This window comes from Watersipora subatra, chromosome 5, assembly GCF_963576615.1.
Source record: "Watersipora subatra chromosome 5, tzWatSuba1.1, whole genome shotgun sequence".
NCBI classification, from domain to species: Eukaryota; Metazoa; Bryozoa; class Gymnolaemata; order Cheilostomatida; family Watersiporidae; genus Watersipora; species Watersipora subatra.
In genome coordinates this window covers 874563-894712 of record NC_088712.1, presented here as the reverse complement: position 1 = coordinate 894712, position 20150 = coordinate 874563, and the positions used below count along the sequence as shown (strand labels likewise).

Here is a 20150-nt window from a genome sequence, read left to right as displayed (position 1 = left end):
GAAGAAAAAAGTATGGTCAACAACAAATATCTTGTTCAAAGAAGTAAATATACACAAGTCTGTATGAGTTTGGCTTGCAGTGCATTTTACCTAAACAATGTTTTGTTCTGTGACTTGTCGAGGAGCGATTTTGCAAGACATCAAAAAGAACTAAACTGAATAATAGTAAAAAACCATGCAACCATTGCATAATATACCATTATAACATCAGTTGATTGACATGAAAACTCCTAAGTATTCTAGTAGTTGGATACGCAGTAACTGAAAGAGGTGAGGAATTGGTTGTACGCTAAATTTGTGGTTTGTATCATGGCAGCACATGACAATGTTTCACTGTTGGTATTCAAAAAAATTAAAGTTGGAACAAACATAGCAGAGCTCAGTGTATAAACGTTTCCGATCATTCATTGACAGCTATATCTAGATTGATAATTTCATCACCGAATGAAATTCATTATATTTTTAGCGGATGGCAACCACTATGTCATTCTGATTGATTTTAAGCTTTGGACTTTAAAAAAGGCGTCATCATTGCATCTAGTTTAGATGAATATGATTTAATATTAATTGAATATGATTTAGACGTAAATAAATTGTTTGTTAGATTTTGCTAGAGTAATAACAGGGTCAGTCACATATCATTTGATGCAGATGGTGAGACAATGCATTTTAAATTCAAGTCTGTTGTGGCCTGTGTCTTTCTAAGGTATAAGAAGAGAGTTTAAAAGTATTTCTAGACTAAGGAAAAATAAAATCAAGCAGCCTTTGACCCATATAATAATTTATTTCTCAAAATAACCATGCTCTAAAAATGTTTTTTTGTGACTGTTTTAAACAGTAAACGTCTTATGTCTCTGTTTGGAATCAATTTCAGACTCAATCATAAACCAAATTATGTATTTCTATTATGTTTATCTATTTGATCATTAGTGTCTGTGATTTATATATCAACATATGTGTTTTAATTGTCACAAAAAGTCCAGATAATGAGAATAGGATTGTCCAACTTCACAAGTATTTTATACCCGCAAAAGAAGATAAACCTTAACCCATTTTGTCTAATATTGTCTTGAATGTTGTTTTTACTTGAAAGGGAATTTGAGCATAAAACATATCATATCTACCTAACTTGGGTACTATTTATTTTTTCTTTTTATCAAATTTTTTGGAGTTTCCATATTTGGTTGCCTTTTGTGGATTTGGTTATCAAGTTGATATAAGATGATTTGCTTTTACAAGTTTAATCTGTGCTTGATACATGTTGAAAACTGTTTAGTTGAGTGTGAATATAGATGGGTCCCTACATTAAATAGTCTCTACATTAAATTTGCTCCAGTTTTGTTGACACTACATTTCATTTTTTCAGTTCGCACCGAAATATTTTTTATTAAAAATTGCAAAAGAAGAACCGCTATTGGTCAAGATAAGATAATTTAGAAGAACTAGCCAAACAGCTATTGTTGACAAATGTTAAAATAGATTGTCGCTTGAATATGCAAGAAAAATCACTTCGTTACAAACAATTTGGCTATAGTGTATAAGTTTTCTGTACTGTTTTATATTGTTGTCAGTTTAACCTGAGCAGAGCAATACTGCTATAACTAGACAAAATGTTTTAGACAAATATTTAGTAAGTTAAAGTTAAAAAATTTATAAAAATCAGCAGGTAAGTTGATGCGGTAGAGATAGGAAGTTTTCCTATATGTGTTTGGCTGAGATTTAGATCGTTATAACGGGAGGCAATCAAACACTGTGAAATTACTCACATTGATGGATAAAAATTTAATGGTCCAAATTAGTTAAATCGCTTTCAGAACAACCAAATGGAGATGAAAAGTATTAGAATGTCTAATGTTTATGAAAGTTGTTTTCTCCCAAGCATACGCTCGGCCATTGACTAAAATAGCTTTTGTGACTATCTGTAAGATATGATTGCAAATCATTAATTAACATAAGTTAACACATTCGATTCAACCACTTGCATATTAGGGAACTTTGTAAAACCTAAACAAGCGAAAGTATTTGTCTTCTATCGTTTCTAAAGAACTACTGTATGTACAACTACACACCGTAGGAGTAATTACAATAGAAAATATATGGTTTGATAGAAATATGTTGGTCTTGAGAAATCAATGATATATAATGCAGCTAATAAAGTTCTTTGTCCTTGATTAGTCATAAATAAAACATTATTAGTAGATTTATAGCAAGGAACATTAGTTCAATAACAAATATAATGACAACTTTCTAATTTTGGTCGTCAGATAGTTGGTTCTGTTATTCAGGATAGTAGACAGGTATCTAATAAAAGAGCTCGTTGGTTCATATTTAGGAGGAATAGACGTCAGTATAGTTAAAGTGATACGATTGGTTGATGAGTTCTGCTATGGTAGTATCTGGAAGACTACTATATTCTTTTCTCCCCAGTTGGCTACAAGAAGTCTGTTTCCAGAGATGTGCATATCAGGATTGTAATTTTGTTCAATAGCAGAGTCTGTCAGTTCAGAGACTAGTTTACCTGTAAAATAAAATATATAAAATAAAAATCACAGTAACACTAGCTATTATAGCATATCTATTAGTATTATTCTACCAACATTGCTAATTTCCCTGCAGTTTTTCATGTCCAATGAGAGTTTAGGAACTTTACACTAGTATTTATGTAATATGATACTAGTGTGCATTTATTACAAACCTAGTAGGTATCCTTGAGATACTTCAGCAACTGATAATAAAACTTTAAAACCAGCAATATTTCCTAAATAATCCTAAATCACACCATCTCATGAGATCTTACTTGCTGTTACACAATGAGTAATTATCAAATGCTCATTTCTGGCACTTTGAATATATCAACTCTTACACTGCCAAATGCGTTTTTAATTGACCATAAGCATATAATTTGGGAAACCTGAGATTTGTTACCATCGCAAATAGGTTCTCATAAAACTTAAACCACAAGGTCTAAGATAAAAGTTTTGCTATCAATCTAGTCAGTATAGATATTGTCTGCCACAAAACAGGTTTATAAATGTGTTGCAGATTTACCTTATAAACTTTTAGGGTTCTTCCCCCACTACCGTGTCTAATTTTTTGATCCTGTCACATGTCGGAAGAAATAAGACTGTTGCTAAAGCTAATTTTGGTTAAAAAAAAGATAATCACTGACAATAATACTTAATAATGCTTAATAGACAATTTTTAAAGGTAAACTTTTATAAACAGTTTAAAGCTCTGGTAGCTGTGACAGATCCATAAAGGTTGGTCGCTAGGCAAATAAAAATTGCAAAAAAAATCAGCGTTTGGCAAATCAAAATTAAGACTGGGCTGCACTGTAAAAGCTTATGAGCTGTTGACATGCTGTATACAGATGATTGTTTCACTTCAATTAAATATGGACATGACAGTCTGATAATGAAATCATCACTAATCAAAAATGTTTAGCAGAAAGTTTGAAAAAGGCACAACATGCGGCAATTAACTTAACTCAAACTTTCGCGGGTGACTCTAGCAGCACAACATGTTAAAGTTGATATAAAAAAGGCTTTCCAATTGTTCTGTCTGCTACTTTAAATATTCAGAAAATACATAATAATCTGAAGAGTTGAAAACAAGATAGTTTTTTTGCAAATATTTTTTGTAAAAAAAATTTTAACCTAGGACACTTATATTTCGTTAATATTTAGTTTCGTGAGTAGCATACAAAGTAAAATATTGCTGCTATTTACATGTAATTTCGCAGTTCTGATGAGTGTAAAAGTGTAATGATGTGAAAATAAATGCAGTAGAACAAATATAATTAGATACCTCAATATCGTTCACTGGTAATAAAAAAATTTCAATTAGAAACTAGTTTGTAATTGTGAACCGCAGGTAGAATTGTGTGGGCGAGATCAATAATGCATGTTAAACGATTGCTGCTATTTGTTTCTTGGACTATCAATGAACAAAGCTAGTTAATTCTGCGTTTTCGCTCGTTTGTTATGGTAGTTTAGTTTTGCTCCTAAATTTTTTGCGAGAGGATGACTCCGCGAAAACGCAAAATTTAGAAGAGGCGAATAAAGAAGTGTCCCAAGGTATATTAGAATAATGGTTACTTATATTTGAACACAAACGCTTTAGAAATACTTAAACATTGTGTATATTTAAAATCAATTAAATATGCAATTTTTACGTATATTTGTTTAATTACATATGTTTTTGATTATTTTTTGTTAAACAATTAGACCGCTGACAGATATAGTGATTAAAAATATAGTCAATAAGAAATTTTGTAAAATAATAATATAAATAAGTTTCGATGTTAAAATAAGATTTTTTTTTCCAAAGAATTTTTGCCGGCTAGATAAGTAAAGATAATTTTATTTTATAGCAATGTAGATTTTGGCAAATTTTTCATCATGTTTAACTTCTACTATTAAGAATCTATTGAACAAAATTATCAACCTTTTATTACTCACAAATAAACATATCAACCCGAAAAATTAACCTTTTCTGTACTGTTCCCATCGTTTTTTGGGTTAAGAGCACGGTCTCAGCATTTTAATCCCGTAAATTACCAACAAAATTTAGTCTTCGATAAATAGTTTTTAAACTCATTTGTTTTTCTAAAATTGGCACTAAAATTTATAATTAATTTCTTAATTAATTTCGAGCAATTTATATAGGCTTTTTAGTACTGTTTTGAGACTATAACTAGTCAGTTAATGCATGTGCATTGAGTATGGGTGGCACAGATTTGATCTTTCTTTATGGAAAGCTATTCATCATGAACAAGCGCAATTGTTCATACGCTGGTAACATGATTCATTTACAGGAAGCATCGACTGGTTTAAAAAGTGAAGAATAAGATTTTAGGTCTGAAGAATGTAAGGAAGACGATGGAAGTAAAAAGGAAGATCAACAGAGTGAATCAGATAGTGTGAGAGTGAAACGGCCGGCGGTGAAAGAGGGAGTAATGACGGATTTCGAAGAGGAGCAGATTTGAAACCCAAAGACTGCATTTCGATGACCACTTGGCAGGTGTGAAAAGTCGAATTCTTGGAAGGACACTTATTTTTGATTATTTGAAGTTGTTTGTTACATTGGCCATCATGAATGTTGTAGTTAATGAAACAAATATATATGGCCTTCAAAAACATGGCGATGCCTAGCAGCCTGTTGATGACAAAGATATTTGGCGAGTCTTAAGGTTTGTTTTGCTTATCAGTATTGTCAGAAAGCCTACTCTGTTGTCTTACTGGTCCAACATCTCTGTTATCTATGCCAGTGTTTAGTAAAATGATTACAAAAAACAGGTTTTATTGGTTTTAAACGGTTTGAATTTTACTGACAATTCGGAAAACCCTGCTGGCAATCATTTGTTCAAGCAAGGAAATGTTTTTACCAAAATACGCCACCGGTTATCTTCTGTTTTGCTGTCTGGTAAAGTTTTATCTATAGATGAAAGCTTGTTTGCTTGAAAAGGATGGCTCAGTTTCAGGCAGTATACTCCATCTAAAAGATCTAGATTTGGAATAAAGCTATTTGCTTATTGCAATACTGTCTCTGGCTATGTGCACAACCTGTCTCTGTACATTGGTGATGAGCGAGGACAAGCTGAAGGAACTCGCAGAAGAGTCACCCAAAACATAGTCATGAAATTAATGCATGGTTTATTAACATCAGGTCGTTGTTTATTTATGGATAATTTTTATAATTCGCCAGAGTTAGCAGCTGAACTTATAAAAAAATAGCCATGTTTTTGGAACTTTGCGTTCAAACAGAAAATGTGTCCCTAAAGTTTTGAAAATGTGTAATGGAAAACCTATTAAAAAGGTGAGACAACAAGCTAGTCAAATGGTGAAAGTATGGTTGGCAGTTGGAAAAATAAAAATATATTTCTGTAATTTCAAATGTGCATAAAAACATGGAAGTCGAAAATACAGGCAAAGTAAATTATTTAGGGGATAAAGTTTCCAAACCAGCTGCTATTTTGAATTACAACAAATACATAGGGGCATTGGCAAATCTAATCAAAATTTGCATTTTTATAATGCTGCACGTAAAACCATTAAATGGTACAAAAAAATTTTTTTTTTTATTAGCTAGTTGTCTATACAATGCAGCCATATTTTATAGAATCTTTAGCGGCTGTAAAACAGCTGACATAAAGTTTTGACAGAAACTAATTGATCAAATATTTGAATACACCGGATCTTGCCGGAAGAACAGTATTCCCCACGATTCAACTTCTTCAACTCATCGAATAGTGACAAATAGTCCAGAGAAAGGTAGACTAGCAGAATTCAAAATTTGTAGGCACTGCAAAAAGCGCGCTGATGACAAACACCCCGGCGAAGCAAAACTAAGTTTAAATGTCTAGCATGTGGAGTACCTTTGTGCAAGTCATATTTTGATCTTTACCATGCTAAATAAGTTCATGTGCAAATTTTATTTAGTTTCTGCAAATGCTTCACTGCTTTGTATCGCTTGCTTTTGCACATACACTTGCTGAAACTTAATTATCTAATCTATTATATTTATTGTGCAAAATTTGTTGACAGCTTATATTTTTTGTAACCTCCTCTTTAGGGCACCCAATTAAATCACAGAGTTCAGTTCTCTTATTGTTCTGCATTTAGCAAACCATGGGTTGCTGTTTCTGCTCGTATTGACTGTTACACCCTGTCTTACGCTGCTTCACCAAATCTGTTATTGCAAGATCACCACTCAAATCTTGTTGTGCACAACCAGTTAATTTTTGTTGCAGCACACATGAATCTGTGCTGTGAGTTTATCTGCAAAATTGTTACATAACTCTTTAGTTTCAAGAAATGCATAAAAATCTGACAGCAAAAAATCATAACTATCGATATATAGATCTCAGGTTGTAAAGGCTTCGCAAGCTGTCTGGAGGAGGAAAAAATCAGTCTAGAAAATATCTCAGCTTTCAAATGCATATTCATTTGCAGCTAAATGCCAATTTGTACAAAAGTTATAGCAGAGTTTGAACAGACATGTCAATGAGTTGTCTTGCACGGTGTTATGAGCATTTCCAGGATCTGCACCCACAAAGGAGTTCCCAACTACTTAAACTGCACTTAGACAACCAATTATTTGCAAACTTGCCAACATGAATTTGTGCAGAAGCTTCTGATAAACAATTTTCATAGAGTTGTTGCTTCTAAAAATACATTTGATTTTTTATGAGAAAAAAGGCAATAGCTTCAACAAATTAGATTTTTGACCAAAATATTCTTAAGCAATTTGCAAAAAATATATAGCTGCATGTTGCAGAATTCTTAAGCTTTCCACTGCATATTTATTTATAGCTCTATGCCAATTTGAATGTAAGTTATTGCTAAGTTTCAATGACCATGTCGAGCATTCATTGTCACTGCTAATTGTGGTCACGCAATGAGCATTTCCGAGGTCGCGCCTGCAATGCATTGGAGCTCATAAGTTCACCTTCAATACACCTGAACAACAACTTATTTTGCCAATTGTGGTAAACCTATGGATTTATGCAAATATTATTTATACAACATTGTCATTAGCTTTTATCAATTAGAAAAATGTAATGATAAATGGCATATTAAAATAAAAAATCATAGTTTCGAAAAATTAAGTCTTGTGCAGTAAGGTTTTTGCAAGCTACCTGCATAAAAAAATATTAGCTTGCAGAGGAATTTCTCAGCTTTTCTAAGCAGGCTAATTTATGTATCTGCCGCAATTGTGATGTAAGTTAATGAAGTTTTTATGGAGTCGTGTCGAAGTCTTAAATCGCCCTAGTCAATGTCTTAGTATGCCTGGGCTTTCTCAGTCATAAGTACACGGTCGCTAACAGGTTAACTACTTTATTACATCTCCAAAGAAAGGCTATTTTTACTAGTTATATTTTATAACACTTTAATCACGATGTAAAATATTGTGCTTTATTCTCCTCTTAATTTTATTGTTTGTAAACTAATTATTTGATGTAAACAAATATTGATGTATCACGAATATTACAATATCCTCTTCGTCTTTTTTTCATTTGATTTCTTGGAATTTGTAATTCAACTGTTTTTTGCATGAAAAAGCCAACACAACAATTTTATAACCAACAAGTTTTATTTGAACTGAATTCATAAATAAAAAAATTAAAACTTCAATATATTACTTCAATACTTGCAATATATTCAGACAGATTTTTAACGGTAGAAACTAAGCTTGTTTTTCTCGTTTTAACTTGTATCCCTAAAGCTGAAATTTGAATATGGATAAATGTAAAAAAATTAATGAATATGAACACTATTTGACTGATTATGAACTTCAAATAATTTGTTCAATAAGCTTCAATAGTTTAGTAACTTTATTCTGTTACTTGCAGATAAAAACTTTGGAAAAATCCCAATAACTGTGATCAGGAGATTGTGTATAACCAGTAGGGTTGGAGAAACATATAGTATTTGCATAATAATTAAAAATTTAAATTAGGTTTTGCTTTTTAACCTTTCAATTTAATTTCTAAAATAATTGCAAAAATGTTTAAACTAATTAATTCCTATGCAGAACAAATCGTGCATCAAAACATCAAATTCGCTTTGTAGATACTTGCATTATAAGTTACAATAGCAAATTAATGAAACTTCCAAAAATTATATTATGCATTAAATCCAGGAAATATTTCAGAAATAACTTGCATTAGAGTTAACCTATTAATTTGAATAACTATTAAATTAAGTTATGTATTGTAATAGGTATGAAGTACCAAACTGACATTGAAAAAAGCAATAAAAGCATAAGTCAAACAACGTTTTAGCAAAAGTGGAATAGCTCACTGATTTATTAGTTAAGTGTGTGAAAAACCCACGTAATTACCTGGATTAACAAAGTATTTACTAGAAAATCTACTTTTGTCATAGAGTTTTGAACTAATATACTAGAATATGTCTTTAATTTAAAGTTGTAATCAATAAATAAGTGAGTAAATGTAACTATTGATGTAAACTAATAATTAAACACAGCTCTGCAGGTCATAGGTGAAAATGTTTTTAGATAGGAAGTTACTGAAGTTCAGCGATTTATTGAATATGTAATATTTCAATAAATATTCTATATTTCAATAACTTCAGCAGCTATAAAGTGAGTGCTTATGCTATAAAATCTTAAATTAAGTTTTTGAGGAATGGTAACCAATCAGCTATTAATTTCATTTTACAAAACCTGTAACTTGATGACAAAACTACAATTATTTGATCTTTTATCAAATTTTTAATGAAATAAATGAAATTGAAATAGTTATAATCAAGTTATTAGAAAAGCAACAATATTCTTCCTAGCTAGGTTTTATTTGTGATTACAATGACACCTTTAGTTGAATGTACAATTTTTAAAATAAGCTGTCATTTGATTCTATAATAACAGTTCTTATAATAACTGGGTACTTGTATCTATATTAGATAATGTAACATATACTCCTCTACGCAGTTAGGTTAATAGACTTTGACTAAGTTTTAGTCTCATTCATCACATTTATTGTATGTATTTAATAATCACCAACCTGTGGAACTATCCAGAACTTTTACAGTGGTGCTCTCATATGCTGCCACTAGCACATACCTCTCTCCATAGCATGTCACTCCTTGAGGTTTAATCACATCTTCACAACTCCAGAGCAGCTGGTCAGTAGCTATGTCTATCATAAAGACTTGGGACGAGTCATAGTCTGACACAACAACCTTGTTTAATCCTGCAGCACACAATGAGACTTCACCCTTGGTAAGTTGAGGACAAGATAATTCTTTGATTTTATTACCTGTCAGAGAGTAGATAATCAGAAGCTTGTTATTCCTGTCAGGAGCAACTATTTTATCACAGGTTATGGCTAGCCCTGTCCAATCATCATAGTCGCTATGCTTCCAGGAGTTGACCAGCTTTCCCTGCTGATCATGTACATAGATAGTCCAATGATTTCCAGCAACTGCTGTATACAGTCTATCTCTGTAGACCTCCATTGCTCGAGGATAGTTGTTGAATGTGAGAAATGGACCCTCAAGTGTGTGACTGCTATCAATGGTGACCACTGTTCTATTATAAAGGCTTGCAAATATTTTAGAGTTAGAGACTTTTACAGAGTAGGGACTCTCAGGCAAAGGGATGGTATGGAGGTGTTTGAGGGATTTAGGGAGAGTCTTACATGACTCGAATGTCAGTTTCTCATTAAGCCAAAAACCATCAGAAGAAACTATTTCCACATTTATTTCACATTTCCCAGCTAAAACAAAAATGTAGATATCATAAGGTAACATTGGTTTGTGAGCATTGTTCTACTATTTGGTATATCTATTGCATTCGGTCATTTATACCTAAATAAAACATTCTGATAAGAGAGAAAACCAAACAAAAGACTGCTTTTATTTAAAAAAATTATATTTTATTTTAAAAGTTATCAATAATCATTTACTCTTTTGAATTTAATTTTTTGAGCAAAAATCGGACAGAGAAGACAACTTTAAATAATCTCACATATTCCTGAAGTTAACAGTAAAGGTATAAACACACTAGGCGATTTTATCGCGAGCGTCAAGAAGAGGGCGGAAATATCGCTAGCGTGTGCATAAACACACTTGAACAATTCACCAGCGATAAGTAAATACATGTAGAGCGTGCTCGCAAATAGCCAATAGAATTCTGTATAACCAGTTACTCCGGAGTTCTTAATAATTACAAGTAAATATGGCGCTTACAAAACAACGTCGTCAACGACTTTTGATTCTACTAGGACTATCTCACATTCATAAATTGTGAATTACCAAAAGAAACAAGAACAAACGTTTTTGGATTCAAATGCCTAACCTTAATAGAGCGTTGCAAGATGGTTATAACAGTGTTTTCGAAGTTTACCAACGCAACAACTCCCACGAGCACCTTTACCGAGAAGCTGTCCGTGTCACACCCCAATGCTTCAACCACATATTAGAATTTATTAAAGAAGACATTGTTAAATCGGACGCCCAGTTGAGAAAAGCTATATCAGCAGAACTGCGACTTACACTCACTCTACTCTACTTAGCCACCGGGGACAGCATCAAATTGATAGCCATGTTTTTTAGAGTAGGGCTGTCCACAGCGAGAGAAATAATTTATACCACTTGTGATTCTATTTGGGATCGTTTGCATCATACTTATCTGGTAACTCCATCTACCGAGGATGCCTGGCTCGATATCGCCAAAGGGTAATTAATATAGATCTTATAAATAATTGTTCATTTTTTCTCAGTTAAATAAAAAACGTTGTTTAGTAATGTGCTATTTTGTACCTGCTAAATTATCATGTATGAGAAAACACTGATTTTTATCTCAAATACTTTAGTTGTTCACATCAATTTATGCATCATGTAACATAATGTCTCAACAATTGATTCTATTTGTATTACAGATATGGGCAAACATGAAATTTTCCCAATTGCTTGGGAAGTGTAGACGGGAAGCATTGTCAAATCCAGGCACCACGTAACAGCGGCTCAATGTATTTTAACTACAAGAGGACTTTTAGGTAACAAAATGTTTGTAAAGCATTTCTAGCATGGTTTTTTCTTATTTCGCCTCTCCCTCACCTTCTCTCCACACATTTCTTGTTTAGAGTAGCAATTTTTTTATTAGTGATGAGCCAACCTGTGAAATATGTTACAAAATATAACCATGTTGCCATTTGAAACCAAGTGTTGGGTCTTGGCAATCTGCTTGTAAACTAGCACATTACTTGTCACGTGGCAAATATCTTTTTAATTATTTTGGTGTTGTACTTAGGGCAATGTGCGATGCCAAGTACAGATTTACGTATGTTGATGTTGGCACTCCCGGACGATTTTCTGATGGGGGAACCTTTGGCCAGTCTTCATTAAACGCTGCAATGGAGTCTGGCCAGCTCAATATACCGTCCCCAACAAACTTGCCAGGTAATTAAAAATTTTGTCAAATCACAAATTTCTTGCCTTTAAATATTTTCACAAAGTGCTGAAATATCACTTAATATTAATCGGCATCCTGAATTTCCCAGAGTGACATGTACAATAGGAGTCATTTGATGATTTTGTATTTATTTCAGGAACTTCTCAGCCATTACCATTTGTGATGGTAGGAGATGAGGCGTTCCCTCTTAAGCCATGGTTAATGCGGCCATTCCCAGGGAGAGTGGTAGACAGCCGTGGCAAGAAGATTTACAACTATCGGCTAAGCAGGGCACGGAGGACCATTGAAAATGCTTTTGGCATAATGACCTCTAGGTTGGTGTTCTCAATACACAAATCTGCAATCTACTTTACTGCTTGAAACACCATGTGCAAAAAGTATTATTATATTACGCACTATGTGACATTTTCATTATGCGCTGTTTACAATTTGCTTCACTTGAAATTTTTTAGATGGAGATGTTTGAGGGACAATACTTTAGTCATGTCACCAGATAATGCGAAGAGAGTTATCCTAGCAACTTGTGTTCTCCACAATGTTATGAGAGAACAGAACATAAACCCATACAGCCCACCAGGGTTTGCCGACTCCATAGCACCTAGAGGAGAAATCGTGGAAGGTATCTGGCAACGCGAGACACCTGCTCATAACCGCAGACAAACAAACCGCAGCTAAAGTCAAGATGCCGCCGACATCAGAAACCACTTTAAATCATACTTCACTGGACTTGGGGCTGTGGAATGGCAAGATGCCCATGTACGCAGAACGCAATGAGCTCTGTTGTTGTCTATTGTATACAATTTTAATGTCACAACAATTTTAAAAGCAAATACACTATTATATTATTAAGCAAAATATTATTATATTAATATGCAATCTATTATTATATTATTAAGCAAACTATATTTGTTATTATAATATCAAGCAATATATATTTATTATTATATTACCAAACAATATATATTTACTAAGTTTGTATTAAAAATGAAATCATAATATAAAGCTATCCGTTCAACTCCTCAGTGTGGGCAGCATGTGCACTTCTGGTAAACTTAGCCCTGAATATTATGTCCTTTATCTCTCTTATAACTAGCTCCTGTTCTAGTTCTCCTTTAATGGAGCGAATGTCTCTGGCCACCTCTGCTCCAAAACTGTCAAGTCTATCCTTTTGATCCATTGAATCAAAACGTTTAAGCAATTCCTGGCCAAAGTCAACTTTGGCACACTTCCTCTTCTTACTCTTGGACAATGAGGGAGCTTGGGATGTTTGGGAGGCTGATGCAAGTGAGGAGATGTTTGTAGATGGGCATTCTTCCTCATCTATGCTCACAGCAGCCACTTCCTCTAATGTACTGATGGTGCTTGTAGTGCTAAAACGACAAAGCTTATTTTATTAATTTTTTTGGTGTTAATTTATGCATGTGCATCTATTTGCAAGCACATAATAATTTATTGCAATTACTGAGCATGCACGTGAGGCTGACAACAGCTGCTGTAGATCAAAATTTCCTTCACTCATTTTAGGTAATGGTTCAGATATCCAACTAGTTCATTTATATTGGCAATCAGATTATAAGTCTATGATTCAAGTCTATACTAACTGCAAACGTGTGTCCATTAACTAACCTTCGATCAACATGGTCTTTAAGCCATTTCAGAAATGGAAACCATTTCCATTTTGGATCTGGGCAAGCAGCAGCGTCACACCGCTGTGCTCTATTCTTTTCAAGTATGCATTTTCTAAACTGATCTCGCAGCGACTTCCATTGTTGCTTGGCTTTTGTTACTAAAACAAATAAATATTAGTTACATCCCGTTAAGAAAGCTACTTTAAACTATTTGATTAAATTCATCCCACAATGTCATGTAGCCGATGTACTTAGTATAGTTAAGTACAACGGAGCCGTTTACATAATAAACAATAATTACTTACCATTCTCAATATGACCAACTTTCAGCACAATTGCTTCCCAAATGTTATTTTTCATGTGTGAATCTTTGTAGCTTTTGTGTTTTGTATCATATAATACAGGGTTTTCTCTTATTAACTCGATAAAAAGTTCAAGGTTCATTTCGCGTGTGCTCAGACAGTCGTACCTCGGACAGTCGTTAACAAAGGAAGAAATATGGTACGCGAAAATCGAAGCATCATGGGGGAATGAAAACAACCAATCAAAATGCACCTCACGGGCGATAAAGTTGTGTAGAGAAAGTCTAGCGTTATCGCTCTGCATGAGCACGCTGAGTGAATTCCAGCGCAGATTAGCGCCACGCAGCGCGATATCGCTCTAAATATCGCCTAGTGTGTTTATACCTTAAGAATGGTCAAATCAAATAAATTAACACTGTTTAGTGATCAGTGTACAACAACTTGTTCTAGCTAGTCTATTTGGCTATTGATGCCTACATAAATCAATGTAATATAACTGGAGAAAACCAAACAGAAACAGTTTTTTAAAGGAAAATTATGAGATTTAATTTAAAAGCTACCATTAATCATTTACCATTTTGCATTTTAATGTCTTAACAAAAAATTTGTCTAAGAAGAAAACTTTCAAATTAATCTCACAGCTTTTAGCAGCTAACAATAAGAATTATTAAGCAGAATAAGGTAACATTGGCTAGTAAATTGGTACAACAATTCATGTTGGGGTATTCAACCTCGAGCCTTAGAGAGGCCAGTTAAAAGCAAAATCTTTCAAAAAAATTTATGAATCTAGAATTGAAAAGTACATACTGACAGATTTGTATATTATGGTTACATACACTAAAAATTATTAGCTGAGAAAAAAGGTATATGAAAGGTGAATAAATTAAGATGAGATTTTCGTGATAATTGTGAATAAAATGTGAATTCATTGTGGGTAAATGCAAATTCTAAAACTAATGTATTCAACAATAAGACACTAGAAAATATCCAGTACTTAACACCCAGCACACAATGACTTTAATTGTATTAGTTGGTGTCATATAACTTCTCCAGCATTAAATTCTAATTGTTGGAAATATTAATTTTTTGCTATATTACAAATGTTGCCGCAGCGATTGTGTTTTGGTTGGTGGTTTTTAAAGATATGTTAACAACTTGATAATAAAAAAGTGAGTCATAGTTTTGCACATCTTGATGAAATATGTGCTAAGTTAGAGCTTTTTCTTCTGAATAGTTTGCTATGAAGGTATGTGGCTGAAGGAAAAGCAGAGAAAACAAACTGTTTGATTTCTTTAACCAAATTAAGGTCTACTTCAACTCTTCCAAACTTACCTTTGTCATTCAATTTACTCACTACAGGGACATCCAGATATGGTAAGACTTCTTCAACCAATCTCTGTATCTCAGTACTTGCATCTCTGTATCCTGACACTACGTCACACTGAATATGTATGTTATATCATTATGTTATAAGTGCAATTAAATGTTGGCTAAATATTTAACTTTTAGTATTAAACCGTGAATAAACAGTTATAGGAAGATTAACTTTTTTTTTCAAACATGACCAGTGAACAGTTGGCCTAATGCTTAATAATAACTTAATGCTTTAGTACTAGCAGGTTATCATTGAGATATCAGTAAAACCTGTATGACTGGTTGTTATCATTGTTAAATATCTTTATAGTTTCCAGACTTCAAAGAGGTAGTTTGTCACACAGTAGATGTAGTGACACCCCAAATTTTTATCTAACGACCCCTTGTGCGGTCAATCAAGAGAAGATTCAAACTTTTCATTAGATGTTGTCTCTGTTGCAAGTGAAAAACAAATGAATCAAGCTAGTAGTATGTCAGTTCTTAACTACTAAAAACATTACTTCAGTAATTTCCAGAAAAAAGCAGCATTATTAGTCAGTTGCTAAAATTAGAATATTGCGTAATAGCTAAGTAAGTGAACTGTGGCAATAAAGAAATAGTATGACTCAACCATGGATTGCGCAATACTACATCAGTCATTTAACTATTGCGCATCACTATTACATCAGTCATTCAACGATTGCGCAACATGCATGTACAAAGTTAGCAGTCTGATGCAGATTATATTGACATAGTTTTTGAGGGAGTAATGGGGTAATTTTGAGATTTTTGAAATGGTAATTGCAATGATAGAGATCGGATAATGCAAATACATCATAATAAAAAAGATGGTACTTTTGTCATGGAAAGATTGCTATAAACGAAAAATGTAAGCATAACAAGTTCAAACGCGTTATTCTAATAAATGTTTGAATCGATTAAAAATGACATCCGCAAAACCAAATACATGCCTTTTCAACGCATTATGTACCACAAGCTGCATGATGTGAATCGACCATGCGATCTCACATGGCCAAAATCAACGAAATACACCATTTTCTAGGCTTTGCACAAAGCAATTCTAATTATTGAGTGGTAATCAATACTTTTAGTGTAACACGTCATTGTCTAAAAAAGGAAACAATCTTATGAATGTGTTGAACCAATAAAAACCTGTTTACAGCCACCAAGGGAATAGTTTCAATTTTAAAGAAACTTATCTTTTATTACAATTTCTTCTACACAATGATCAATCATGTCAGACACATTACAGCTCTGTTGATTTCATTAATTGTGGATCATTTGGCTGCTAAGGATTTTTGTTTCTAACAACAGTACTAGTGAAGGTAATTATTTTATTTAATAATTGTTGTGTCATGAGCTATAACAATATTGACACGCCATCTAAATCGGAAAATGCTACACTTGATCAATTGCCAATGCTGATTTTGCTACATATTTCTTGCTGTCTTTGGGTGGTTGTTAGCTGATTTCCAATATTATCACAATAGAAGCTCCTATATCGTATTCCTATTACAACGTATATGCCAAAAATCATAAAAACTTTCTGTGATGTTTTTGCTTCATACAACATAAAAGGTTACATATAATGGAAAGTGACAAGTCGGGAGAGTTTTCAAATTTGATTCGATTGTGAGTTCATTTTGCCACAATTGCAAGAGAAAAGACGCCGTCTTTGTAGCATTATATACATGTATAACTTTCGTGGCATTCCAGTTCGTCGTTGTAGCTCGTTAAATGTGACAACAAAAAGACGACAAGGGTAGCTGCGCGATTGTTCATAAATACAAAGGCGATTGATTGGTTCAGGTATTACAGCGTCGGTGTGCCAGACTGAATGTCACAAGTTGAAGTATTGCCAAAAAAATCTATACTCATCCTAACCTTGACCTCGGGATAGTGATAGATTCCAAACAGGTAAAACTGCTTTTTGTAGTAAAAATATTGTACTATAAAAGAGAATTTACCAGGCTTCTGACAGAAGTCCTCAATAATATGAACCACTAATTAAAACAAAGTTCTACAGACCATTGCAGTTCTGGTAGTATAACTTACATCATGAGCAAGTTGAGCCCTTGACTCAGCATTACGATGGAAGTTTCTCAGCTGACTCCACTTGGACAGCACCTCATCTTCCAGGTAGTCAGTAATTATAGTCTTGGTTTTTAGTCTGGCTTCCATAAACTCCTCTTCTAGTTGCTGATATTGTAATCTGAGACTCTCCATCTAAAACAGTGTTTCAACTTAGATTTATGCAACTATTCCTACTAAAGTGACCTAATAAAGTCATCACGCTCCTCTATTTTTTACCATAACACAGCAAAATGATTAATTTCAAACTATCTACATCATGGACCGAGTGTAATCAATAAAATATAAACAGCTAATTTGTGATCGATTATATGTGTAATTATACTAGGTAGCCATAGGAATCCACTAATGTATGAGCTAACCATCTGTATACTATACATAAGAGTCACAGCTGCAGTGCTGCTATTGAACTTCCATGTGAAATATAATAAATTCAGTCAAGTTGTAGAAGTAAGAGAAAGACTGTGATATTCTAAAAATTTACAACTAATATATTTGTAAACTTTGTTTGTGGAATATAACTTTGAATATGAGTATTCAGTAAATATTCTAGAGCTGATACGAATACAAATTAAGCAAAAACTGATATGAATCTGGCAAATGATTTCATCCAATATTTATATCACAACCTCTTTAGAAAATGAAAATGTAAAACTTTGTTTTTATGTACATTATATACACATGCTGGAAGTAAATCTGCAGTAAACTTCAGCAAAAACACCAAAATTTAGTTCCTTATTTGTTCATGATATAAGCATTGAGCTAATTTAAAATGGCAATATTATTTGCATGAGCAACCTGTTTTTCTCTATTGTTGTGAATCTTTTTCAACATTTCATCCGTTGTTCTGTCATAATCAGCCAGGACTTTAGATGTTGACTTGAAGACTTTCTCCAAAGACTCTTCCTTCTCTATGATTCTTCTCTTTAGCTTGTCGAGTTCATCATTCAGTTGAACTACCAGTTCCTCAAGAGACATCATCTGGTGAAGGTCTCCTGTGGAACATAATTTATAATAAACCTGAGGCTTTTGATTTCTAGTGTATGTGGCAAAATCTGTAGAAAGTGTTCGCAACTTTGTAAGGCTGTTATTTTATTATTTCTCATTCTGCAGTTTAATAAAGTTTTTAACTATTTGTCTCCTTCATTTAATGTCGTGTATAAAATTTTAATTATAGTTTTTAAAGATATTCATGTCAAATGAAAAGATCCTTCAGGTCAAAATCTGAGCAGTTCTATTAAACTTGATGATATATTTAAAGACAGAAAGTGTTATCTGCTTAATAATTAGCTAGAAAAGCCTTGATAGTATGTATTCAATAGAAAAGTTAAATAATTTTTCTTAAACTTAAAGATCAAAGATAGCGTAACTAATCATTTTACTATACTCTTTTCTTCTCCATTTCCCAAATTATTTTTTAAATTTATGAGCTAGCATATTTAAACTCTCTAGTGGTAGGCTAGTAGTATAACTCCAGACAAACAAGAGCCTTACATTCCTAGTTATTTTTAAATATTTTGTTGACACATTCTTTCTCATATTCTTATTACACCTGCTATTATTATATACCTAATACAATTACCAGAAAGGCAGCATACCAAGTATTGACTATGAAAAGTTTTTTCCAAGTTTATATTTGCTCAACCACTTGTTACTTTACGCTTCCATTATCTACAGCAACAGAACCAAACTAAAAGGTTGGCACAAATTTTCATTCGTAGTTTCAAGTGTAATTTGCTATGCTTGCGGTTGACGAAATTTTAATTAGTCAAGTATAAAATTGTAAAAGGTTCAGATAATCTCCCTGATCAGTCACTTACCATCTGAACATATTTCTGCTGAAGAACGACATCCACTGCAAATAATCTTTAAACACTTTCTACAGCCAATGGTGAATGGCTTGTTATCATGATCTACACAGACTCTGCCTTGCTGACTGCTTCTCTGTAGCTCAAACTGTTCCATGTTCATTGTTTTGTGTGATCCACCAAACTCCTTTAAAAACTCATCGTGCTTCTGAAATGTGAGATTAATTAAAGTAGTTAAGTGTTATGCTTTTTTCAGCAATTTAAAATAGTATTTTAATTAATCAGGAATATTCATTACATAGATCTGAGTTTCTTTGATTTATTACTTTATAAGCCTCATCAAATGCGCCAACAAAGTTGTAACAGATAATTGTGTTCTACAAACTTTTATTAGTTAAAATATTGCAAAAATAGTTGTTGGTTAGGCAGTAATTTTATCAATGATTTAATAAATGATCTTAACAAATGATCTCAACAACTTCAATCATAAATAGTGATTAGATAAAGAGTGATAGAAAATAGTGAGAAAAGTGAATAAAGAAATTATTAAAATAAATTTATGATTTTTTTACCATGATCTACACAGACTCTGCCTCACTGACTGCTTCTCTGCAGTTCAAAGTGCTCTATGTTCATAGTTTTCTGTGAAACGACAATCTCTTTTAAAAACTCAGTTTGCTTCTGAAGGGTGAGAATAACTAAATTAGTTAAGAGTTATGCTCTTGTACAGCACTTTAAAATAGTCTTTGTTTAATGGTCAGTAATAATCATTACATAAATCTGAATTGCTTTTATTTATGACTTTATAAACTTCATCAAATGTGTCAACACCAAATTGTAACAGAGAATTGTGTTCTTTAAACCTTTAGTAGTTAAACTATGGCAAAAATAATTATTGATTAAACAATTGTCTGCTCAATGATATAATCAATGATTTCATCTAATGATCTCAACACCTCTAATTATAAATATTGATTAAATAGATATGTCTAGAGTAAGCTAATTTGTTT

General features: G+C 32.8%; 1 protein-coding gene across 1 annotated transcript; it reads right to left on the bottom strand.

Annotated features, from left to right (window-relative positions):
* Positions 1-1723: 1723 nt before the first annotated feature.
* Positions 1724-19297, bottom strand: LOC137396709 (uncharacterized). Its single transcript, XM_068083024.1, has 6 exons — positions 19153-19297; positions 18131-18327; positions 17297-17467; positions 15200-15308; positions 9527-9856; positions 1724-2518 (listed from the first exon to the last, which is right to left on the bottom strand). The coding sequence occupies exons 1-6, from the start codon at positions 19295-19297 to the stop codon at positions 2385-2387; spliced, it is 1086 nt and encodes a 361-aa protein (XP_067939125.1). The 3' UTR covers positions 1724-2384.
* Between the last annotated feature and the right edge of the window lie 853 nt (positions 19298-20150).

Bases quoted from the DNA above. Each gene is read 5' to 3' on its own strand.
- LOC137396709 (XM_068083024.1), bottom strand. From the start codon at position 19,297: ATGGAACAGTTTGAGCTACAGAGAAGCAGTCAGCAAGGCAGAGTCTGT. The intron at 18,328-19,152 runs GTAAGTGACTGA...TATGTTCCACAG, and splicing joins AGCAGAAATATGTTCAGATG to GAGACCTTCACCAGATGATG. The intron at 15,309-17,296 runs GTAAGTTATACT...ATACATATTCAG, and splicing joins GGGCTCAACTTGCTCATGAT to TGTGACGTAGTGTCAGGATA.